The sequence below is a fragment of the Condylostylus longicornis genome, unplaced genomic scaffold (genome assembly GCF_029603195.1).
Source record: "Condylostylus longicornis isolate FDR11 unplaced genomic scaffold, ASM2960319v2 ptg000034l, whole genome shotgun sequence".
In the NCBI taxonomy this organism is placed as follows: domain Eukaryota; kingdom Metazoa; phylum Arthropoda; class Insecta; order Diptera; family Dolichopodidae; genus Condylostylus; species Condylostylus longicornis.
In genome coordinates this window covers 708,413-736,326 of record NW_026578003.1, presented here as the reverse complement: position 1 = coordinate 736,326, position 27,914 = coordinate 708,413, and the positions used below count along the sequence as shown (strand labels likewise).

General features: G+C 22.2%; 1 protein-coding gene across 2 annotated transcripts; it reads left to right on the top strand.

The window, feature by feature from the left end:
* Positions 1-1,191: 1,191 nt before the first annotated feature.
* On the top strand, positions 1,192-27,742 carry LOC129608709 (probable basic-leucine zipper transcription factor N). 2 transcript variants are annotated; one of them, XM_055520376.1, is made up of 5 exons: positions 1,192-1,347; positions 2,651-2,866; positions 2,933-3,031; positions 26,323-26,480; positions 26,542-27,742. In XM_055520376.1, exons 2-5 carry the CDS (start codon positions 2,740-2,742, stop codon positions 27,271-27,273), a joined length of 1,116 nt encoding a protein of 371 aa, XP_055376351.1. In that variant the 5' UTR covers positions 1,192-1,347; positions 2,651-2,739; the 3' UTR covers positions 27,274-27,742. The 2 variants fall into 2 exon arrangements, with proteins under 2 accessions (XP_055376351.1, XP_055376352.1); XM_055520377.1 differs by lacking the exons at positions 1,192-1,347; positions 2,651-2,866; positions 2,933-3,031 and adding an exon at positions 10,392-10,597.
* Positions 27,743-27,914: the final 172 nt, after the last annotated feature.

Here is a 27,914-nt window from a genome sequence, read left to right as displayed (position 1 = left end):
TTTCCAGAAATGTTTACTGGTATTTTTTAAACAATGACAAAAAAATTTTATAATAAATAAAAATTGGGATTCGAGATACTATTTATGTCATGCACATTTAATTTAAGTCAAGTAAATTTCTGAGAGTTTTATCCGAGAAAATCCGAAATGCAAAGTAATGTGCTTATCGAACTTATTTTAAATTTAAATTGTCAATATAATTTTTGACATTCGTATATGATTTTAGAGTTTGACAATTTATTTTGAAACTTATCAACTTTATTACAATTTATGTACAAAAAACCAAAAAAGGTCAAAAAAAAAAATTTACAACAGAAAAACATGTACGGAACTGCCACCTTATTGCACTGCATTTAGAATGTAAAAAAAGCGAATTTTTTTCGCGGCATTAAAAACGATTTTTAAACAGTATAAAATTGTATGCATGATGCTTTTACTAACCTAAGTTAAAAAGAGAACAAGAGTTTGCCCGAATTGTCAGAATTCATATAGAATACACATATGTAAATATGATCGCCAAGAATCAAGCAAAATGACCGTTGGCGGTAAAATAGCTTAAACCCTTATTTTACCCCTGCCGTTTTTTTGACATTATCTATATGTGTAACGTTAAATCCAAAATACTGCACTGTCGTTCTGGGAAAACAATCTAACTTTTCCGCCGTTGGCATTCACCGCTTTGATGATTTATTTAGAATTTAGAATATTTTGGCTAAGTTCTCACTTCCAGGCAATAGCGCTTTTAACACATAAAATTGAAGTTTTATGAAGAAAACCTGTGAATTATTGGTATAGATTTGATCAAACTTTTTATGGAAAGAAAACTAACCTTACCGGATATTTGAAGAGTATCAAGATTTAAAATTTTCTTACAAAATCTATCTGTATAAAACGCAAAAAAATATTCTCCATTTAATTTCTCGCAAAAAAAAAATTATGATTTAAAAAAAAAAAACCAAACGAAAAAATTGAAAAAACCAAAAATTTTGATTTTGGCTTAGACAAAAAAACCACTTTTGAATCAATTGCCATTCAGTTCAGTTGTTTAAAATATAAAAGTTCAATAATGTTGTCTAGATAGTTTTATTCATATAAAATTTTATATTTTGATATTATGCTCTAATACAATATTTTTTTGCGGCAACGCTGTATTTTATATTTTCGATATTTATATCGATATTAATTTGAATATAAATTGACTCAACCCTGCATGATTGACTCATTTTCCTTTCAAAAAAGCAGAAATAAAGTTGTAAAAATGTTACTGTAATATAAAAATTGTGCAAAATTTATAAAAAAGGACACGTTCCGTGCCCAAAAGCTCACAAGAAAGGATTTTTTAACCATGTAAGTAGAAAATTATAAATCGAATATTTTTTGTTGAGATTTCCAAGAATTTTTGATGACATAAACAAAAACGTCACACATTAACGCAACATGGCTAATTATGGTGCTATTAATAAACCACTCCTATAATATTTCAATAGAATTATTGTGAAATAGGAAAAGTTGTTGTACTGGTACTGTAAAATACCAAATATGTATTTTCATTTCTTATTTTTCTTTGTTATAATAACTTAACCTATAAACCCAATTACAAGTTATGTTGATTAATTAAAAATTTTTAAAGTTAAAAAATTTCATGTTGGCACAAACAAAAACATTTTAATTTTTACATTTTGATAAAAACAAAAGCAGTCATGTACATATCTACATATATGTACTTATGTATGTACATTAATTGCATACATATATTATCACTTTAATCAAATTGACTGACCAAATTTGTGCAAACTCATTAGTATATTGATTTATGGGTCAAATTTTAAACCTTTAATTATGTATGTGCAAAATATATTCACATTACACATGTACTAATATAAATCATTACATATATGTATTCATTTATAGAAAACAAATATTTATATATATATGAACATTATACATTGGAAACGCTCCAATACTAAATAAAACTGAGTACTACATATATTATATTACGTACATATGTATGTATGTATATATCTAAGAACATATGTTCGTAAAACGTATATTTGTATGTAATTACAATAAAATTTAGTTAAGAGATTTTAATAAAGTAAAATTAATTTAGATTTTAATAAAGTACTATATATGTATATGTATTTGTGTCTTAAAATCAAAATAGATCTTTGTTTACGGATATTATACTGATAAAGCAGGTTATAAAGCTATCAAATTTTAAAGACTCACTGTTATAGTAATCGTCTAGACATCAAATTATTTCGTGAAAATTATAAAAAAAAATTTAGCATGGAAGGGTGACTTTCGAGGGATCATGATCACAGATTGCTTAATTTAGGAAATTTAAAAAGTTTCAATTTCGTAATAAAATATTTTATACTAGGTACCTATTTTATTTAAGGTTATTAGCCCGAAATCAGTCATAAAACACTTGTTTCAATATAGCAATAATTATTAACAAATATGTACATACATATGTATAGGTATGTATAGCAATAACAATTGCTACCTACTTACATTCACTCTTACATTCTTGCCCTCTTTACTATTTACTTTATATTTTACATACATAGCATAATGTACAATTATTATTATATATATTATAAAATCATTCTTTAAACAATTATTTTATTTTACTTTATTGGAAAAGGTTCAAAAATATGGAATCGCCAAAGCCATTCAAAATGGTTTCTCAAAACAGCATTTTATTAAGTTATAACAACAATATCCAAATTACAAATGGAAACACTCCAATTGCCTCAAGATTTATATTGGGGGACGAAGACCGAGCCCCTGTCGCCGGCCAACGACGACCAATTATTTCCATCACTATTTAGTCCAAAAATTGAAAGTGATGATGCAGAAGGTATACCTATAATTAAGATAAATTTTTTAAATTTGATATTCTTAAATAAAAGCTAATTTATTGTAGATGTAGAAGTTGATGCTCAAACCGACGCTTTAATAGCCTCTGTTTTAATGGAGGACGAAATTTTACTTCACTTAGAAATATGTGATGATGATGAAAGCGGTAAGTTTGAATATTAAAAACATAATGAACATACTTCTACAGTATGTAGTGTCTCATATTATTAAGGAATAGTTGAAGAATGTTGAATTTAATTTAAAAATGTAGTTCATTAGTATGTTTTAAAATATGTTGTTTTCTAATGGAGTTAAAATTTTTGATTTAAATCATCTTCATTCTTGCTGCCCATGTTTTAAAATATAATAATTATTAAATTATTATGTAAAATAGGGTCGATGATACCATTTTCATCTATATAAGCTCTTAAAAATTAATAGAAAACTAAAAGAAGAAAAACTCGTTTTTCACTTTTGAGTAGCTTAGGTGAATTTTTGCTGCTTTGAAGATTTTTTGAAAGTGAAATGAAATATTAGAATTATTGTCAAAAAAAACTAAAAAATTAAAATACAGCTTAGTGTGTATCCAAATTCCTTTAATGTTGATTTCAATTACACGAGGTTCCGAATTGTTTCCATAATAACAATATTTTAAATTTTTGTACTTTAACTATACAATGTTGTTAATTTCAATTTGGGTTGCTTTCCTTTTTTAATTTCGTATTAAACTTCTACGTGCCTGTATTTACAATTTTAAATAAACAATTAATTTAAAAATTTCAATAGGAATTAAAAGAAATGCCATATAGAATAGCTTGGGTCGCGTCTAAGAAATGTTTGCAATTTTATATAATGTACATAATAAATTAACAAACATTTCTAAATCAAATAAAAATTAAATAAAAATTATTAATCAATAATTAAGCTCTTTTCAATATAGAAAATTGCTGAAGTACAAAATTTTTTTTATCATTACAGTGATATTTTTTCAAAAAATTTAACCAAATATTCCAACATGTGCTTTTTTTATGTTAGTTTTTTCTAATATAAGTATTTTTGTTATATTTATCTTAATTATGACGTCTGTCAACTTACGGCTGTATTTACTAATCTTATCTACTTGAAATCAAGATAAATAAATATGGAAAATAATTTTATGCAAACAAATTTCGTATGTAATTTTTTAAATTATAAATTTAAAACATTTTAATTATGGTTAGTTTTAAATTTTAAGTAGGTTTATAAATGGAACGGTAGTCAAATGTAGTAATTTCAGAAATTTCTGGTTTTTCTTTATTCGTTTATTAAAATAAACCGATATTTAAAATCAAAACTAATGATTTATTTTCAGTAAAATTTTATAAGTCCACAAAAAAAATGCAAATTCATTGCTAACTTATTTCAAACGGTTAAATGTTATGAGTTTTTCGACACAAGTATATTTTTAATATGCAAGTCATTCATCATAACATAAATAAGAATAGCTTTAATCTTGATACTTTTTTTTATATATTTTATTTCCTTGTGACTTTTTAATTCTAACAATAACTATTTTTGATTTATTATTAAAAAATAATGCAATTTGCAATTCCTAACTACAAACTTTCAAACAATATGATTGTAAATGTTAGTAGGCAAAATTAATTTCAAATAAAAGGTGTTGCATTATTTTAATGTTATATATTTCGTTCCGTTGGCGTTCAATAAGAAACCACTTCAATACCAAAAGCAATTTTAACAATGGCCGTTATTCTTGGTAAATCTGTTCTGCAAATTTTACTTCATTTTATATAATACAAATATATGTAATTTAATATTTAGTTATACATTTTTCTCATTATTTATCTTTCTACTAATAATTACTTTGCAATTAAAATAAAGTTTCTACATTAGCAGATCAGTGAAACTCTCTTCAATATGTATAACTTAATTAAATAATAAGAGTTAGAAAAGTGTTATATTTAAACAAAAAAAGATAAAATAAATTAATTCTATTTTTTTTTGTAAATTTTTTAGTTCATTTGTAAAATTTAACAATGAATTTAATTTGAAAATTTCATCATTAATAAAATTTATCACACTCTAATAATATAATTTTCTTAATAATCAAATCTATTTTGAAAATACATTTTAAATTATTTTGTAATAAGCTTTCGTTCCGAAATTTTTGATTTACTTGGTTCTTATGTTATTTTTAATATAAATAAGAAACTGTTTACTTCTCACTTGATTTATTCTATTTAAAAAATTTTTTCAAATCTTATGCTTTACAAAGTAATCAAGTGGTATATGAAAAATTGTATAAAAATAAAAAACCATTCTCCCATTATACATATGTGTATATTTAATGAACTCAACTAAAATTTTAGGAAAAAATTAATACAAAGTTTTATTTAAATGTATAATTAAAAATATCTTGAGATAGTTACTGTTAAAAACACAACTTTGGGTATGATTACATTTAAGAATTGCTGTTCTGCAATAAATATGTTCAAAAATAAAAAGTTAAAAATTAAGTTTTTTTTGGTATAACGAAAGACATGTTATGCACATTATTAGCGACAATAAATACATATTTTTAATTATTAATAATATAAATAACACTCGTTGAACAATTCATAAATACTAATCGTAAGTAAATATTGATCTAAAATAGCTTATTCCAAGTATAATTCAGCTTAAAAGTATCATGAATTTTGCTATCTTTTTCGTTACATATTTCGATTTCTTCTAGTGGATATATAAAAATTTTGAAGTTTCCCCTCTATCTACGCTTACAGTTAACATGCATACAGTATTATTTATCGCATTCTTTTGACCTGACCGAAATCTATGTACATGTTATATATTTTAAACACCCCTGCCAATAATAAATGCATATTGAATCAATCAATTATTTTCTAACAATAATTAATCTAATCAATATTTTGTTTTTATTTTTTTATTAATGTTATTGTTTATATACTGACATTAAAGTGTTATTATAGATTATTTAAAATTATATTCGAATAATATTTTTCTTTTCTGTTGATTATTTTTGTTTTCTTTTATACAATATTTTGAAAAAAAAAATTAAGAAATCAAAATATTTGCTACAATGTACTAATGAACCATAAAATTAAATATTTGCTATGTTAGAATTTCTCGAAATGACTTCTACAGAATATATTACAAAAAAAAAAAAACGACAGCAGTATACAAAATAATTTTAGTTGCTATTTAATTTGCTGCTTTTACTTGAAGAATCCTCAATTACACATAAAACTAAAACAAATAGGTTAATTCATGATAAGAAATGTAAAGAAAAAAAATACGAATGACAAACTGAGATAAAATAATGAAATCTTATTAAAACAGTGTCTTTTAACAATTTAAAAAAATTTCATTTTTCATTTATTTTGATGCATATGCCTGCTTAATGCACATGCATTTTCTTTATAGTAGAAAAATAGTTGAAAATCTTCAAACTCGCTCAACTTTATATTTACTAGGGGGTAATACCATAGCAAACACTGTTTTCTGCAACTATAGCAGTAATTATTGAGTATTATTAAATACGAAACATATTTTATATTACTCTTATTACAATAAGTTGCTGGCCACAAAACTAAGCAATATTGTAAAGTTTAATGTGTGTAATTAAAATATTACGAATATTTTTAACTCTTATTTATAGTTATCTTAGCAAGAGATTCTAAAGTACATAACATATTCGCCATTTTTATAATAAACTTAAAAAAAATTTCATTTTGCATTGAATTACATTTATATTTTTGAATATTTAAATATTTAATATAATCAAGATACAACACGGCTTTGTATTTGCGTGTATAGCAAAAAATTTTTAAATATAAAAAATTTGTTTTAAAATAATAATTTATGCCGCGATCAAAAAAGAATTTAGCCTTAAAGGCATTTTAAACTAGTTTTTACTCTTTTTTTTGCCTTTTCTTGTTTAAAAGTGATAATTGGTTGGAATTGTAAAAAAATTGTTAACATGTAAATATGGAATAGTATTAAATAAAATATTAATTTCTATAATATAGGTATTAAAAAATTTTGTTATTTAATTATTATTTATTTTTGTAATTATTTGTTTTTATTCCATACGTCCACTTTGCATTACAAAATTGATTAAAATTACCTATTGAGTGCCACTGAAAGGAAATAATAATAAAAAAATTAGGAACACAATATGCACACCGCATAATGCCCATATATGCATTTAATTATCAAAAAAAAAAATATTTTTAATATGAAATCGAAAAGGAAACTTTCAGAATAGAAAATTAATTTAAATATCAAATCATAGTATTTTGATTAACGATTTTCAATTATTTTAATTTGCAAATTCAATTAATTTTCGTTGATGCGAAATGATTTTTTTATACGGTATCCAAGTTTTCCGAAACCTTATTTATTTTTGGTTCTTATTTGAATATTTTGAATAAATTTATTTATGTTTTTCCAATTAGTTATTATTTTGCAATGCTCTTACAAATTAGATTTTAGTTTTCCGAATTGAGTGGGCGAGGAATGCTAAAATTAAAAAGCAAAGCTTATAAAACCACAATTTTTTATAAAATAATCAATTTGATTGTTATACAAATTTTATTATATTTCCAACAAATTTTCTCAACTTCTCCGATTTCTCAACTTCTCAAATAAAAATTTAAATAAAGTACGGGTTTCGGCTTTTACAAATTTTTCAAATTTCGAAACTAACAATTTTATATACATGGAAATACTTTAATACTGCAATGTGTTTTCACTGGCAATTGATGTAATCCATACATAATTATATCTAAAATCATTTGTAGCTGAATTAAAATATTATTCTTGGTTTATAATTTTATAGTTATTGAAATTGAAATTATTGATTAATTTTGTTCATACTCGTATATTTGGATTTGTTCATGTTTTCATATATGTAATAATATTGTTACATCACGGCTTTAGTAATGAAAAGGTAACGTAACAAAAAAAAACTAAAAGTTCATGATTTGACATTTTGCTGTTCGAACAAATACATTAAATACAAAAAAGAACAAAAAAAAATATTTATTTTAAATTATTTAAATTGTCTACATGTGTGTTGGTCATTTCTACTGATTACTTAATAATATATTGAAACAACTTCCCGGTGAAACAAATACAGATTGTCTTGACAGTTTTCTTGTTGACAGAAATGATAATGACAATTTTTACTAATTCCTTTTTTTTTTCTTAATAATATTTTTATATATTTTGGAATGAGGAAGCTAAATTACTAATAATTAAAATAATTAGGTTGATGTACGAATATATTCAAACAATTATTTTTAAGAGAAATCCTTTAAGTTTTCTACAGAATAGTGTCCTCGATCTTATACATGTGCAACTATTTAAATATTAAAAAATTAATAAAAAATTTAAAACGAGATAAACACATTTTTTGACAGACATTCAGCTAATTATACTTATATAAAATCAATAGCTGGTAACATTATACGCATTATCAGTATTTATGTAACAGCATCGGACAGATGTTCTCAATCTTGCTCTCTTTTTTGCTTGTATTGTAGCAAAGTATATTTTTAAAGATAAAGCTAATATTAACACTATAAATTGTTGTGTTTGCACGACAACTTTAGCATCAATAGCTGATATTGGACAAAAGTCGCCATGTAAACAAAGTTTATGATAATTAAATTGTCACATTCAAAATAACTTTTCAATGAATTGTAAATTTCACGTTTTCAACAACACATGGTTGAGCAAATTGTTAATAAGTATTAAATACTGGTAAATGCTGTAAAATTAATTAAAAAACTTATATTATTTGTTTTAGGGGATTTACCTATATGCAAAGTAGTCTACAATTTGAATTCTTTATTCAACAATGTAAATAAATTAAGTTGGTAGTAGATCCTGTATTTAAGTAAATATCATTTAATTCTCTGTTAATAATTTAATTCCCATTCTTTTAGTACCGTTAATAGATAGATATATTATTATACTATACTAAGTACAGTTGATTGAACATCACTGATATAGATAATTAATGTCCTATAATATGCAGGTGTTTGTGTATATGTAAACATTTAATAAATACTTTGTACCTCTGCACTACACTATTATTATTTAAAAACAAGTTTTTTTTTGCTTTGTTATTATTTTATTTTTTCAATATCAATCTGGTTCTCTACCACCACTTTAAAAAAAACAACAACAAAAATACAACTAACTAAAATAATAAAATATTTAAAAAACTTCTATTTTTTTTTGCTTTTTATTATTATATTTTTTCTTGTTATCATTTTATATCTGTTGCTCGTTATTATTATTTTATTATTGTTGTTTTTTTGTTTTTATTTTTTAATAATAATAATATTGCTGACAAATATGAAAACAAACAAAAAAAAAAATTCAAACTCAACTTTATTATTTTATTTTAGTATGCATAATTAATTTTAGTCACTGTGATACTTGCAATCAGTCTACATCAAAAAAAAAATTAAAAAATTTTTTTTATTAATTATTTTTTTAATTTTAAATTTTTTAAATTGAATTTAAAAAAACAAACTGCTCTAATACGATTTTCGACGTGATATTTTTTTTTTTGCCATTCTTGTTACATTTGGGATAAACAGCAATAAAAAAATTTATTTATGAAATCGTTTACAAAAAATACAAGGAAAAAAAAGATTTTGCTTAAATAAAATTCTATATTCAAATAATATTTAATAATAAAATAATTAATATTAATAATATTTAATTAATAAAATAATAATAAATATTTTATTCACAATTTTTATGAAAATTCATTTAAAGTTATGTGACTTTTATATTTATAAAAACGATAAAAAAAAAAAATAATTTTTTAATTTAAAAAAAACAATTTAAAAATAAAATTTTAAATTTTCAAATGAGAAAAAAAATTTTGAAAAAATATTAAAAAAATTGAAAAGTGAACGTGAATTTATTTTTACGTGATTTACGTGATTTTTTCATTAGCTCAACCGTGAGCATGATTACTTACTACGGATATCGTTATACTTGGAACCACGAAATTGTGTTCAATTCACAGAAACTTGTTAAAAGACGTTAAATTATTTTTTTGCTTTCTTTCAAATTTTAATTTTCCATTCCAATAAAAAAACAAACAATTTTTTTTTTTTTTTTGTTTATAAAATGAATTGATTTTTGAAAAAGGTTCTTTATTTGATATTTGTTTTTTTTATTTTAATTACAAAAAAAAACAAAGAAAAAAATAATTAAATAAAACAGTTAAAATATTCAATATAATATAACAGTTATAAAATATTATAACAGTTACTGGTAATTTTAATTCTTTAATGAACAGAAAATTTTATAAGAACAAAGCATTTTTCATAACATTTAAAATAATTTTAATTGAGATTTCTTTTTAAATATAAATAATTCATAATATTCGTTGTTTTTAATTTTTATATTATTCAATTTAACTTTTTATACAATTTATTATACATACACACACACACATATATAAAAATAATTTTACTTAAAACGTGGTCTAAGTATATATTCTAAAAAAATATATCCAAAAAAATTTTTTTTTTTAATAATCTTTGTTTCAATAATATATTTTATAAATAAATAATATAAATAATTATATTAAATTAATATTTAAAATATCATAAACAAAATATAAGCAAATTCGAATTTTTATAAAATTCAGAAAAACAGAGGATTACAATTATGAGTTATTTAGGTTGGTAGAACGATGAGAATTTAATTTTAAATTTAATTTTCTTTTCATTCTTATTAATATTATTACATTATCAATATAAATTATTATTTTCATTTACTCATTTATTTTTACGCATTTTTTTTTATTGATAGTATGAGGTATGAATGTATGTGTTTTTTTATACCAAAATTTTTTGATAATTAATTTACATAAATTTTTTTATTATTTTTTGTCTTTTGTTTATTAGATTTTTTTATGTATTTGTTTGTATGATGTTGTATTATAATGTTACCGGCAAAATTTTAATCACGCTAAATCTCAATACCGATTTGTTTCAATCATATTTTAGAAAACATAGTTCGCGAGAGACATTTGATATGTTAATTTTGCTTTGAATTGCTAAAGTGTTAAGATCTAATGAATTTTGTTCACCTAGCGGTAGTTTGAGGATTATTGGCAGATTATCAATTTCAGGCTGACGTAAACTTAATTAAAGGCGGAAGGGGTGATAAAATGTTTTTTTTTTGTCTGAATTTAATTGAATCTTTTGTTCTTTCATAAAAAAGCAACCACCGTTAAACAATACATACGTGTTGATTTTTCTTGCAAATGTTATGATTAGGAGAAAATTGTTATTATAAGAAATCCTTAAAGATTGTTTTCAAAAATAAATTAAGATTACACAAAGGTAGAGAATAATTCAAAAATATAAATTTAAGTTATTAAATTTCTAAAGCAATTCTTAACTTCTTTTACATGAAGATATTTAAAGCTATTTAAGAATAATTTTCACTAAGGGAATTATTTCCAAATTTTTTAAAGTAGAATTTATTCATATATTACTATGTACTAATATATAGTTAAAGTCGAACCTGTTTTCTTTTCTTTCTGTTTTTCATGTCTTAAAAATTATGAATATAAAATTGAGCTAAAATTGAACGTATTATCTTTGGTGTTAGTTAAGCACATATATCAATATAGTGTAATTATGTTCATATGGCCTTATTATACCAATTTGCTGGTAACATATGTATAGAAAAAAAACTCATTCTTATTCAAATACATAGTATAATGAGAGGAACTGATCAGGAGAAGAAGATGATGAAATATAATGATGAAGTTTGGAATATTTATTTTAAAATATTTACTATTTAAAGAGTTTTTCTAATTACCTATTTTAAAATAGAAAAGAATAATTGATTCAAATCAAATTGAAATTTAATCAAGTTAAATTTGGTGACAATATGGAATTTTCGTTATAATTAAATACATACATACATATTATGAAAATAATGAATCAAATCTTTTTTCAATTCTATTGTATTGTATCAGTAAAGAACTAAGTTAACTTATTATGATTAATTAACATTTTTAATAAAATTGGAAGCGAAGATTTCTAAAATTGTGTTATCTAAAAATTTATCTATGCACTTGTAAATTTCGTCAATTTATCTATGCAAAATCTGTAAGTTTTGTCATAACGTTAAGAAAATAATTTTTCATGCAATATCGTAAAGTTAATTTGAACGCAACAACCGTCCGTCAGATATGTCAGGTTATTCTTGTATGATTGGTGGAAATAAAAGACAAGAAGATGACGGAAAAAATTGAATTTATTGATTTTTTTAAGACTGTCACAGTGGTTTATTTTATCAATTGACCATAATGAATGAACGTCACGTAATAATTTTTCAGATTAAATTTTTATCCCTGCCACAATATTTTTTAGATCCCCTTCATATTTCATATATGAATCGTCATTTATTTTAGGAATTTATCCAAATCGTCCTGGTTACTAACCTGGCAGACAACTTATAAAAAATGTAGAAGTAAAATAAGATAAAATTTAAAAATATTCAAAGAATTGTGTTTTTAAATAAAATTTGGCGCAAATTTTCTCAATTTTGATTTATTAAGCAATATAATCTAGTTAGACATTTTGATTTTTTCTAGACGTAATTATGTATTTAAGGCTGAAATTTTAAAATTTACAAAGTATTAATATGTTTATTTTAATTACAAATCTACATATCTACTTACATATTTTACGTAAATTCCAGCGTGTGCTCAAAACTTTACGATAGGAAAATACCCAATAGTAAAGAAAAATAAGAAACAAAGCATAAAAAATATTCACAATGAACGTTTTTGTCTCCGATCTTTTTATCATTTTTTTTTTTTAAGTGTTACTTTTGAATTTTTTTTTATTTCTTTTCAATAAAAATTATTAAACCTCGAATGTTTTGATTTTAATCAAAAATTTAATGTTTTCCCTCTTTTCTTTGTTATTATTGTTTTTTTTTTCTAGCATTTATGTAAGAGTATGTTATTTATGTAAATGTGGTAGTATTTATTTTATTGTGGAACTTTTCAATAAATGTATGAGGGTATTAATTTTGTAATCTGTTTGGTTTTTAATAAAAACAAAAATTGTAAAATTAGACTGGTCTAGTCAAGATAAATATGAAATCCGTAGATATTGCAACAAAGACAGAGGTATATATGTATATACATATTTTTGATATTCTTAATTTATACATTATTATGAATTATAAAATTAATATTTATATTCAGTATAAAATATGTTAATCAACTTTTCCTGAAAGTATGAGATTCAAGAGAAATTTCTTATAATTTGAATTTATTATAGGGGTAAAACTTATTTATGTACATTGCATTTTTTACTCAATGTAATTGTTTTTAAATCAAATGGGGAATAGATAACTGCAAAATACGCATAAGTACACAAAAATTTTTGCCTGAACGTATGCACATGCATATTACGGTATTCGCCTGTATTACTTTAATGGATAGTATGTATTGTGTAGTAGTGAATGCTTTAATTTTAATAATTAATGCTGGCGCTTACTATTAACATTTGGGGCGAATTTAATTCGAACTACTGAAAAAAAACCTCTTCTCGGTGCATTTTCGGAAAAGCATTAAAAGCGAATTAAAGAAATTAAGTTAGCCAATAAAAAAAATTTTCAAAAATTTAAAAAAAATCTATGTAGAAAATTTAAATTAAAAATTTGATCCACACTTTATGTACTTTATTCTTTTTCCTTTTTGTCATTCTTAAAATTCTTTAAATATTTTATTTGTGTGTATACTAAGAACTTTGTAAACAAAATAACCATAAATTGTTAAGTACGTACATATATACAATCTACATAACAGATACAACTGTAAATACGGTAGTATTGATGAGTTACATATTTATTTATTTTTGCTATTAGAAAATTATTTAGAAAAGAAATAAAAGAAAAAATTCTGTCTGCTTACAAATTTAAAAAAATATTGAAGTTTATTGATGAAGTACACATTGGCGAATTTGCATGAATTCGATACGTATGTATGTACATATCTAGCCCGTACACATTTAGTAAATTGATAAAATTTACACATTTTTGTTATATTTGTTACTACATGTACATACATGTGTTTATTTTTTATCTGGATCTTGTTTTTACGTAATTATCGCAAATTCTATTGACATAGCTGCTTTGTTTTTTTTAATTGTTTTCTAAATTTTGTAAGTTTTATTTTTAGAGTTTCTCATAAGGTTTTTTCAAAAAAGAAAAATATGTTAGAACTTTTACCGTAAAAGGTGCAGCACTGCATAAAATATAGACCGCAGTAATATTGCAAATGTTAAGACCAACCCATCCTCCCCCCTTACAATTTATTGTTCTAGCTATCAAATATATTAAAAATATTTTTGTGTTATTTTTAAAATAATAATAGTTGAATAATTTAAATTACAAATTAATTTAAAAAACAACTTTACTATTTTAGTAATTTCAACTGATTTATAAATATTTTTTCGTTTATTATTTTTTTTATTATTGTTATTGTTTTACTTTTCTATTTTTTTTCTAATAATAGTAGTATTTTGTTTTTGTTATGTTTTTATTAAAATAAAATTTCATTAAGTATGACTGAATTTATATTAAATATGAAAATTTTTAAACATATTTATTGTATTTACATATTTAATATACAGGGGTCTGTCAAGAGTTTAACTTTTGTGTTATTATCAACCATATTCTGTTAGTCGCATCATTTGAGGCGATGGGATATTTTGGAAATATAATTACGAAAAATACGAAATTCATTTTATTCAGAAAATTTCAAATTTTTTGAATAACAACCTATCACATCAAATGATGCTACTAACAGAATATGAACAAAATTTTGAATAAATTAATGTTTCAGTAGAAGTGTTACTAGAACTTTTATTTACCATCCGTATACAAATGTCTTGAAAGCATTTTTAATTTTCGTTTAGTAAGACCGTGTTAAAATTTTAATGCACTGGTGAACTGTTAATTAACTCTAATGCTTTTAAGAACTGTAAATATTTCGTAAAACATATGTATAGCTCTTGAATCTGTATTTATGCATGTCCATAAGCTTGTGGAGAATCTATATAGTTTCTATAGATTAGTTTTAGAGACAATTTGAACATTGTAATAATAAAAAATGTAATTTATGATATTTGACGCGTTTTGTAGCTTTAAGAATGGTTCTTTAATTGGAAATATGATGAAAATAACACCTAATTTATCAAAACAAATTACTTGTCAGAATTTCTCAAAATTTTATGAAAGTTGAATGTTTATTAAATTTAACTCTTTTTTAACTTTCTTTGAAAATATTATAGCTCAATGGCAGTGAAATGTATACAAAACTTTTTACTTGTTTCACAGTGTAAATCGGCTCCCAGACTATAATTAACAACACACACAAGTCAAATTTTAAAACTAATTCTTTCCCAATTTAAAAGGAAAACAAACAAAAAAATTCCTAATGAATATATACATTGAATAAACATACGTGCACACATTTTTTATATACATACTCTTAGACGGCTTTTTAATTAGAATTTTCGATCTTGAAATTGTTCACTTCTACTTTTTCTTTAATTTAAGTGATAGAGTACTTGTCTAGATACATATTTATTAAGTTGTGCGAATGTAAATGCAATAAAAAATAAAATTGTATAATTGTAAAATCAAAGCGCCAGTAATATAAGGCATTAAATGAAATGGAAAAATTTTAAATTATCTTTATAAATAGACTTTATATGTTGTATCATAATTAAATGGGGTGAAACAATTAGTCAATCGCTTATACATAATACAATGTAAAAAAAAATTGAATATTGACTACAATTAATGAGTTAAAGATATTATTATGTACGTACATATGTACATATAAACCACTGTATATATTTATTTATGTAGCATGTATTGATTTAATTCAAAGTTTTCTTAAATTACACTAGTTTTAGGCACAAGCACATAATATATTTGATTTTTCAAAAAAATTATCATAAATATGCTAAAGTAAATAAGTTATTATATATACCGGGGGACTTAATTATAATTATAATTTTTTAATAAAATATGATCTCTATCTATCTTTGTAACAAAATAAAAAATGATCGCAAGAACAACAAGCAGGTGTTTATTAAAAAAAAAAATAATATTTTTATGATTTTTATTTATGCAAGAATTTTTTATTTTTCTGTATTCATATGCAATTTAACAAGTATATAAATACATAGCATTAGTATAAATATATGTCTGTTGTATAGAAAAAAAATATTATAAAACAGTATTAGTTAAAAATATTTGAATATTTTAAAGAAAACCTATAATATGAAGAAAAAATTACAAATCTTTAGAATTTTAATTTCTAATGTACAATGAAACAAATATTACCGTTATTTTATAGCTATAAGCGTGCTGCTAAATTATCCCGTATTTCCTACTAAGAACTATCAAATTACTCCTTTTATCTCATTAATTCTTTTATGTCATTCAAATTTGCCATTATATGCATTCACTAGCATGAAACATAAGGTACGTTTGAAGCTGTCTGCAATTATTGAGGTTTCTCGACCTATAGAGGAGAGAATTAGATACAGAAAAACTGAAACGAACAAAACTCCTAGGTTTAGCATAAAGTGCTGAGACAGTACTTTCATGCCTTCCTTATAGACTTAAAAACACGATAGAGCAAAACTAATGGTCGTTTTAACTAGTTTTGGGAAGTCATCCACTATTGATCTGCCGACAGTTCGACTTCGCCTATCTTTGTTTCGCGATGATTTTTAACGTTTGTATTACAAAAAAAAAAAAAAATTTGCATTAAATTTTATGGAAACCTAAGAATTTTCAAGTAAAAGATTCCAATTTTCGAAAATTTTCAAGCTTAATTTAGCAATATTTTTTGATAATTGACTTAAGATTGCAAACTGAGAGTATGTTATACTATGAATGTCTCTCTAGAAATAATTAAACTCTTTAATAGATGTTATTCAATATTAAAGGAAATAAGAGAATTCAAAAAAAAAAAATGTAGTAAAAATAAAATGTTTGCATAGAAATAAAAAATTATTTTCGTTTGTGATTTTTAAAACATTTTGCTTGAAATTCATGAAGTTTGTATGATTGTTAGAGTTGGGCTGCTTTTAATTTTATCAATTTTTCTTGCATACTGCACAATTTTTTGACCTAAATACACTTTAGTTTTTTTTATGTTTGAGCTGTTTTTATCACTCACATTGTTTCTTTTAACAAAATGAAAAGATAATAAAGCATCATTTTAATTTAAAACATAATCTAAAATAGGTCATAAAATTTAAGTAGGCAGAAAAATTGTTGTGTGATTTTCCTATACTTAAAGCATTATTTGTAAAAACTAGAAAGAAAAATTCATTTAACTATCTCGGAAGATAAAAAGTACTGTAGGTTTGAAAAATTACAATTCAAAAACTAGAAAATTAATTAAATTTTATTTCAATAGTCAAAGATTTTCATGACAGTTATATCCGATAACTAAATGTTATTAAAATTATTTTTACTCTCAGTAAATCTCATATTTGTAATATGTGTTCTTTCCGAAAGAATGATTATTTAATTCAAAATCAAATTGCATAAAAAATTCTATTTTTTAAAATGTAAAACATATCTTTCCGTCATATTAAAGATACACGATATTTTATTTTTCAGCAATCATTATGCTAATATGCTAAATTTTATATAATCAATCTTAGAGAAATAAGTTCGAATGTAATTTGACTACTAAATGTGACTCACTTGAATGCTTTCAGTTATTATATTGCATATTTATTTATTATTATGTACATCCATAAATATTTTAAAATGAAAAGATATTGTTAGACCATGAATAATTTGATAAATATTAAAGTGATATGAATGTTGTCTTAAGACATTAAGATATACATATAACAGATAACAGGTTATAATCAGTTCATATTGTTCTAATCAAGAATATTCTCTAAATTTAAGATTTAGGCAGTCATAAAAATGGAAGAAATGGAAATATTTAAATTTTGTAAATGGAGAAATTTAATTAAAAATTTACAATTCTCATTATTTTTTTCTATAAACTAAGGAAACGAAAATATATGCAACTGAGCACACTTGCACTTTTATCAATTCCTTTTATTGTCTTCTCGAAATTTGTATTATACTTAAAATTAAAATGAATAAATCTAAATACTTTTTTTTATTAATTTATTTTCTTTTTAATCGCAAGAATTGACGTTGAATTGCGTTTATTCTAGAATATTTCAAGAATATTATGTAATTATGTAAGAACTCAATTTTTTTAATCTTCTTCCAGAGTTCAGCAACTTTTATTTTCTTTTTATTATAAATTATTAAAATTCAAAAGAATTCTTTATATTTTTGTAAAGTGTGACATTAAAGAGGCTTTTTTTCTATTTTTTAGATTAGTTTGATTTATATTAATTGTAGTAGTTTAATATTTCCTGCAATAAATACATTTTAATTTATTTTATTATTAATTTAAAATTAATTTGGTTTTATTAAAAAACTTCAGAATTTTAAGATATTTTCTAAATGTTTAGAATTTGCAGTTTTTTAAATAATTATAAAAATCTCCAATGACCATATATTTCAGTTCTTAGAAACTGTTCCGAAATACAAATTTACTTTAGATGTACTTTCAAATAATTTTCAAAGAAAATTAATTTTGTTATGAATTAATTTAAACGAAATATGAAATCGTCTACCTTCACGAAATATTTTGCACCTTTAACTTAAAAATTTTCATACTTAGTTTGCTCTAATTATTTGACACGAATTTGACTATTGTTAAAATTTTTGCCTGTACTGTAATTTTACATATATGTATGTACAAACAAAATAATTATTAAAAATGTATTCAAGGTTGTTCTACTGCACCACTTATATTTAATACACATTATTTCTATTATACGTACATATATAAAAATTGCTAGTCATACGTTAGTTATTTTTTATGTTAACCCTCTTATTCACAAAATATGAATTAGTTAAAATCAAAATTTCATTAAGTTTGTGTTCGAAGTAACAGAAAAAAAATTGTTTGCGTTTTGATTTTAAAACTGTAAGTAACCGAATATGTTGATTTCAAAACAATATTAAGACAAATTGCACCGTTTAATAACGTTCGAAGGGTTATGTTTTATCAAAATGCATTGAAAGTTCAGTTTCCAACAAATTTTTCATTTTAAAATCATAGAAGAAAAAATACATTAGCAGATTTGGTTCAACAGCATAACAGTCATAAATACAGTAACAATAAAATTCCTAATTATATTTGTCAAACTTAGCTGTAGTGAGGAAGAAAGGGTTAATTGGATGAAAAAAAAACATTTACTTTCTTATTCTTACCTAGATCAACAATAATTTTAATAATTTTTCTAAATTTGCAATATAAAATTTAATATTGTAATAATATGCATATTTAGAGAATTGATATAACAAAAGGCATTCAAATTGCACGAAACGTGTAAAAATTGAAAAATTCTAAAAATGACATTGTCATTTGTGGGGTCTACATAAAGCTCAAAAAATAAAAAAACAAAATCCTTTCGAACGCCATACCAATAAATGACATTTTTAATGTATAGTAAATTCTAAATTCTTGAGCAGAATTTTTTGAGACCTACATATAGATATATTGATTTTTAGTAAGTCTAGGAAAAAAAATTATAATTTTAATTTAGATTAACACTTAATTATGAATATGTTTATTCAAACTAATTTATTAGTTTTTTTTAATTATTAGGAGGCCAACAGCTATTTTAATTTTTTTTTTTAGACATTCACTTGTAATTTTTTCAGGTTATGTTTGTGTCTTTTATTTTTTTGTAAGTCTAATTTATGATCGTAAATTGAATTAATTAAATTTTTTATTTAATTTTTGTTGATATGGTGTGAAGTTTTAAAAATTTCTTAATAAATATAGTGGGGGCCTTGTAAAATTTAAATAAAATAAATTTGAAATAAGAGTGTCAACTGTGTCACTGTTACTGTTTTGTGTTTTATTTTAATTGTCAAATTGTGATTGAAATTGTCAATGAGGAAATAATAACACTATAAAATTATAGAATAACATTTTTATATAATGAGAACGAAAAGTATTAACTTAATTTGTTCGTCCATATTAAGCTTGTAATTAAAATTTAACAATTTCTCTTCAATACCCAATTTTATTCTTCATTATTTACAAAAAAATTATACATTCAACCGAGCCTTTTTTTTTAAACAAATAGAAGCTTCTTATAATAATAATTTTATTGGAATGTCATCATAAACTTCATTTCGGTTCATCAAACTTAAATAGATATGCTCGACAGCGCAATAAGCGGGTAAATTTTTAAATTTTTAATGATATTACGTAACAACCCATACAAGTTCTCTTGTCATTCTTATTATAATATCTTACAAATTTACATGTTACAAATTTAACTAAATATTAAGGAATTTATGTTATGTAAAAACTTGCTTAAGCAACTATTTTAAGTACAACAGCTATTACGTTGTATTTCATAATGTATAAAGCTAGAAACATTTTTATTGTGTTTCAGATTAAATTATCAAGAGTTCAATTTGTTCTTTGTAATTTAGGACTATGCATCATAATAATGACAAGCTCAACCGTTTAGAAAATCAAAAGTATATTACAATATTTAAGTTTTTCATATTGAAATCTATAAGCCCAGCAAAATTTGGTCAATTCGAACAATTTTGAGATGATCAAATTATAAGAAAACAGGGAGTATTTAAAGTTCATTATATCAACTTTGTAATACCCATACAAAACAATAATTTTATGAATTGTTTTAGAGTAGCCATATGAATTTATACAATTTGGAGGTGAATTTCCTTTGTGTCGTATTTAAACCTGGAACGAAAATTTCGTAGAAATACGTTTGAGAATGATGAAACCATATTATTATAAAACTTTTTGATTTTACGACATTTACGACATATTAATATTTTATAAATTCTCCAAAGACAAAATTTGAAAACATAATGCGATATTAAAAAATTTTGTGATATTAATAATTGTGTTCTATTTCAAATAACTTAAATATTTTTAAAAATAAAAATTAATATAACTAGATATATAATAATAATAATTTTATAAAACTTAATTTAATAAAATACAAAATATCTTGATCACACAACACCTGATTTAATTTATTAAACAAAAAAATAAAAGAAAAACAACCACACGCCTCACAACACTCAAAATTAGTAAAATAAGGTGTGAAAAATGCAAATTCTAAATCTGTCTTATTTTTTTTTTAAAACCATGTAAATTTTTATTTGCTTCTTTTGTCATTTCCTTTATTTTCTCTCAAAAAATATAACATTGTTATACTTAGTAATTAAATTGCTTAGTAACAATAGTAATAATAATAACTAACAAATTAGCATCAAATTGCAACAAAATTAATAAAATTGCATTAATTTTTAAAATATTAAAATAATTTATGAAAAACAAAAATAAATCAGTAAAATGCAAATTTAAAAAAAATTTCTGAATTTTAAATTTTAATTAAACAAATTCGAATATAATTTATATAATAGAAGGGAAACAACGTTATCAGTGTTGTTACAATCATAAACGGCTGGTATCCCAGTTTATTACCTATTTGAATACAATAAATTGCTTACAGAGGCCAATTAACTTAAAATTGTTGATTGGCTTTACAGTAAAATATAAAGTAAGCAAAAAAAATAAATAATAATATTGAAAAAAAAGCAACGAATTCAAAATTTAATTTTGCATTCTCAATTCTCTCGATATTTTTACTTTGTACTTTAAATTCTAAAAAGAAAAAAATTTCTGGTTAACCTTTTTATGAAAATTTTAATTACAATTTTTTTTTTGTTTTTCTTTAAAACAAACTTGATTTTTTTCTAAATAATATTTTTTAATTGTATGTGTTTCTAAATAGATTTTTAATATATGTAAAAATGTATGTATATTAATGAAATTTTATATTTAAATTAATAGTTTGCATAAAATTGTTGCTATGCACCAATTAAATGCATAAACTTAATTTAAAATTTAAAAAAAAAAGGTTTTTGAACTTAAATTTTGGTTTTTTGTTTATTTTTACTTTTTTTCTATACAATCATATAAAATAATCTTTTATTAATATTGGTAAATATAAATAAGATATGAAATTATAATACGAGTTTCGAGCAGTCAAAAAAAAAAATTGAGAAAATTTCTCTGCACATTTAAAAAATAAATATTTTTCTTGTTTAAAAATTTTTTTGTTAGTTCGTCATTTTTAAAATTATTATAAATTGTTAGTCCGTCATTTTCTTTTTATTCTATAATATTTATTTTCATTTTAAAAACCAAATTTTTAAAAGTTAAGTTAATTAGAAAATTTAGAGGCAATAGATTAATGAGTTGTTTAATTTAAATTAACATCATATTTGAATTTAAAATCGTAACTCTAAATTATTATTAATTAATTTTCTCAAATTAATTTAAATAAATTCTCAACTATTTTCATTTTAACTTTAACTGCAATATTATAAGTATCATATTTTTAATTTTTGGCTGAACTTTTCAATTTTTAACCAAAATCTAGTAAAACTAGTCATTAAAAATTATTTAAAAATTTCAAGTTAAAAATCTACTTTACAACTATAAAATTATACGTATATAAAAATCTTTAATAATTAAAACATTTAAATTTGTAAAAATGTAAACTTATCAATAAAATATATAAGATCCAATATAAATAAATATTATAATTCCGATTATGCCAATCTTATTCTCTTTTTTTTTTATAATTTGCAATTTTCAGATTCTATTATATTCTTTGTTTTAATACTTGTTTTCATATTATTTTATATTTGTTTTTTATCTTTTTCTTATTATATACAAATATTTTGGACTTTGACTTGAATATTGATTTTATATTATAATTATGTATGTATAAGAAATAGATTGATGCTAAAAGTTATTGAATTTGAAAATATTTTACCAAAAAAAAAAAAAAAACAAATAAAAAATTTAATTCAAAATTAAGTAGAAACTGATTTAATAAATATAAAATTGGTTTTATAATAAGAAATAAATTCTAAAATTGAATAATAAAAATTCTTATAACTAAAATTGCTGTAAGGCAATTTAGTTATACTTATGTTTTATTCACATTTTCTTCCATATATTGAAATTTCAAGAAATTTCAAGAAATAGCTTTTCAATTGCCTGCCCTTCTATATTACACATACAGTATGCAAATAGGCCAAAAAAAAAAAAACAACCAGTCTTTTGTTCCAAAATTTTTAATATTTTCTTATTAAATTACTTATGCTGCATCAATAAATATTATGAAATCACAGTTCTAAAATAACTAATTAAAAGTTAATATAATGATTTTAAAATAATTTTGAAAAAAATGTATTTTTATTAACTCATTTGTTTTTTTCAGTCTACAAATATTAGGGAGAAATTTTCGAATTTCACTGAATAATTCCTATTCTAGTTAGTAAAAAAAAAAGCAATGACTGCCGAACAAGTTATGGCAGCAATATACTTGTAGAATTTAAAAAAAATTCTAATAATAAAATTTTTTATAAAAATCAGTGTTGAATTTCTTATTTGAATAAAAATCTAATTATAAAATAATGCAAGCAAATTAATAATTGAATTTTAATTAATAAATTATTTACTATAAATTATTATTAATTTTTATAATATTAAAATTACAATTTCATTATTAAACAATTCATATTATTAAGTATAAATAATTAGAGAATTTTTATAAATATTTGTATAACATATGTTATATATACATACATATTATACATAATATATTAAACATATATATATAATATAAAAAATATTATAAATTTATTTTTCAATTTAAATATAAAATATTATATTATTATTATTACTTTATATGTAAAAATATAAAGAAAATTGACAAAAACAAAAAAAAAACAAAAAGCACAGCCCCAATAAAAAATACTTGAGAAAATCTCCTTGGAATTAATTAATAATTAAAAATAAAAAATATAATCAAATTGACATGGTAACAAAATTAAAGCAAAAAATTTATTAAATTGAATAAAGAAAATATTATAATAATAAGCAACACAAAAAATAATTAATAAGTAAATGAAAAAAAAAATTTTTTTTTTTTTTTAAAACTAGATTAATATAAATAAATAATATAAAATACTTGCTTACATTTTAAAACTATTTGCATGCACATATACACATATCTCTATTTAATTATTTTCATTTTTTAAAAACTGATACGATTAGATTTTTAAATTAAAAAATAAATAAATGCATTTTTTTTTTTGCATGGAGATAAAAGGAATAATTTTTTATTATCAAGCAAATTTTTCAAATATATTGCATTATTAAAGGTTTTTCTCTTAATACCCTTATTCTTATAAAAACAATATTTTCCCACCTTTAAAGTAAAAACAAATATTTGGTCACACGTAATATTACGTTTTTGTTTTTATCTATAATTAAATTGTGTTGCTTCATATTATTTAATAATAACGACCATACTTCAGTCTCTTAGTCTATTAAAAAAAATTTTTTTTTATTATATCACTTTTTATTTTAAAAAACACAAAGCTTATTGCAAATAACATTGTTGCAATATTAAAAGATAATAATTTTAATAATAGATTCGGCATAGGTTTAAAATGTTAAATAATATATAGGTTATAAATTTGTTATGAATAGAGAATTAATGAAACTAACATACTGTATTATACTTATCTACAAAATTCATTAAATTTCGTTTGTAACAATTATATAGAATGGTTGAAATCTAATTTTTTCTTTATTTTCAATTTTGAATAAATTAATACATCAGAAATTTAATTTGCCCTTAATAAAACATGTTTTATTTGGTATATTTAGATTATTGTCGATTGCAATTCCTCTACTAAGAAAAACTTGTGCGTGACTCAAGTAAATGGCAAATATTGTGTAAAATCAATGATCAAATCATGCTTTTTTCTCTCATTTCTCCTTTGTTTCAGTTCTTTGTAAAGAAAATGTTTCCACAAAGCCGTTCCATCGAACTTTGTTTTGCTCTAATATTTTTAGTTTTACTTGTATTTTTCCACTTGTACCTATTTCATTTGCAACTGATCACATTAACAGTGGTCTCCACAAATCCCTTTTGCCCTTTGGGTAATCAAATATCGTTCAGATCTCAAATTATACTATTACAGCAGATTTCCTTATTTAAGTAACATATTACTTTTCCTAAATTAATACGAGTAACTTTTAAGTCTTAAAAATTCAAATGATTTTAACGCAAGAAAAATGTAAAATTCTAAATTGTGTAAAAAGCGATTTTATGCTTAATCTAATTGTTATAGAGAAAACTCATTTAAACATTTTTAAAAATTAAAAATCAATTAGTAAAAATTGATTTAGTAAAAATATGAGTCAAGAAGAAGGCTTTTTTTTTTTTAAATTGCAAAAAAATTTAAATTATTTTTATATTCAAAAGAGGGTATTATCTATATACACCGCACACTCTTGAAAATTTAAGAGTTTTTATATTGTAGAATCGCTTTTTGTATAATCAAATTTTGTTCTGTTAAATCTTAGACTTTTTACGTCAGCCCTAAACATTGAAAATTCATTATCAAGTTTCAGATTATTTTAAATGATATTTTTGGGCAAATGAAAAAATTTTTAGCTCAACTAAGTCTATACATAAAAATCATTATCAAAATTTAAAATTAAAAATTACATTAAAAAAATATTATTAAAATTTTGTTTGGGTTATCAGTGAGACAGGTATTAATATTAAAATAATAAAAATCTATTTTTGGATCCTAAAACATTGTTAGATGTTAAAAATTTTGTTAAAATATTTTTATTGTACAAGAGGGACTTTAACCAACTGCAATTATTTATATTCTAAATTTAAAAATATAATCGAATTGAAACTTAATTTAAAAAATATTTGTATTGTATGTATTTTTTAAAATAAGATACAAATGCTTATCATTTAAAACAAAGAATTAAAAATGCAATGAATTTCATATTGATTCACTAACTTTTGAATTATTATCCTTATCAAAGTAATTAAGGCAATAAAGATCGCCTGCATGGCGTGACCAGCATTGACCTGAATTTGGTTCGTTCTTTTTTTATTGTTATTGTTATTGTAAATATTAATTAAACTATTGAATAAAAAAACAGACTATTAATTATAAAGTTTATGATTTCGAAAATAAATGTAATAAAGAATAAATACAAACACATAAATATAATTTAAAAAGATTCTAGAACTTTTTTTTTTAATATACTTGAATGATTTTCTAATATTTCTCTATATGCATTCAAATTAATATTTTGATAATTTTAATAGATTAATTTTTGTTATTTCATTACAGAGTGGGATTGCATTCAAGGTGCAAATTATCTGACACCAATTTTACCAATAACCTCAATAAACCATTTAAAAGATAGCACCAGTGAATTGAAAAGATATTCTGAGAATGTTGATATCATACAATTATCACAGCAAACGTTTTCTCCTGAAAATTTTAATGTAATTTAATTTTTATTAACATTAATACAGTATTGATTAATTATATTTCCTTTAATTTTAGTTCCCAATTACCCCGTACCCTTATGCGCAACAATTGCAACCACAACAGACAACACAACAGGAACAAATACAACAACAAGAGGAGCCACAAAAAATTGATTATGAAAACTTTCTATGTGATTTTAATTCAACAGCTTATGAAAAACCAAAAGAAGAATGTCTTAGCTCTCCAACACCATCATCACCATCATCATCAGCTTATGAAGAATCATCTGAATCAGAGAGAGGTGACGAAATTGTTGATGAAATTTTACGTATACATACGAAAAACTTACCTGATTTCAATGATGATAATGATTCACAATATTCTTCATCATCATTTTCATCAGCTTCTGATGATTCATATAAAATCAATTCTGTGAACTCAATGTCACCAATAAGTAACCATGATTGGCCTCTACTTTCCACATCCGATGAATATTCAAGTCAAGAGAATCTCCAAAAAATCAATGACAAAACTAATGATTTCAATGGAGGACAAACAATAAAGAAACGTTCTCGTCTATATGTTCGTAATGTTGATGAGAAAAAATCACGCAAAAAGGAACAAAATAAAAATGCAGCTACACGTTATCGTCAAAAAAAGAAAATGGAAATGAAATTAGATTTAGATGAAGAACGTGGACTTTTAGATAAAAATAATGGTTTGAGAAAAACTTTTGAAGAATATCAACGTGAAGTCAAATATTTAAAAAAATTAATAAAAGAATTTTATAAAAACGATAAAAAATAAATATTTGAGCAACAACTAACAAAACTAAATAAAATATCATACGTTCATACATACATATATATAATCAAAGTTATACATCTATAATGCAATAAGAAAAAGAATAAAGGCAATTTAATTTTTCTTTCAAATTTAACATTATAAAACATTTTAAAAATGTATTTTATATGTTAGCTAGCATTGATGTAACAGAAATCATGTAGCGTTTATGACAAAACCTTTTGAATGTTTTTGAAAATTTTAGCTCTTGTACTTTTTGTTATTTTCATTGCAGCCTTTAAACCCATTAAAAAAAAAAAATAATAATGTACACTTCCAAAAGAAAAATTATTAATTATGAAAAAACAAAATATCAAAATTTTATTTAATTTCGGAAATATACTTTTGTGTACAATGGGTTATAAACAAAAATTAGTGTTTTATTTATATTTTAAGTTCTTTTATATTTTTAAATAAATTTTTTTTAGATAAATGCATTTTTCTTTAAAATTATGATGTAAGTTTTCTAATAAAACTTTTTACTCTTTCTAATGTTATGTAATAAAGCCAAAAATTTAAGTTTTTCTCAAAGTATGTATTTACATATTAACAAACACATGCCATATTTAAAAATCACTTAATTTTTTTAATGGTGTAAGATTGAT

Excerpts from the sequence above, each read along its gene's own strand:
- LOC129608709 (XM_055520376.1), top strand. The coding sequence starts at position 2,740 with ATGGAAACACTCCAATTGCCTCAAGATTTATATTGGGGGACGAAGACC. Across the intron at positions 2,867-2,932 it reads TGAAAGTGATGATGCAGAAG|ATGTAGAAGTTGATGCTCAA; the intron begins GTATACCTATAA and ends AATTTATTGTAG. Across the intron at positions 3,032-26,322 it reads ATGTGATGATGATGAAAGCG|AGTGGGATTGCATTCAAGGT; the intron begins GTAAGTTTGAAT and ends ATTTCATTACAG.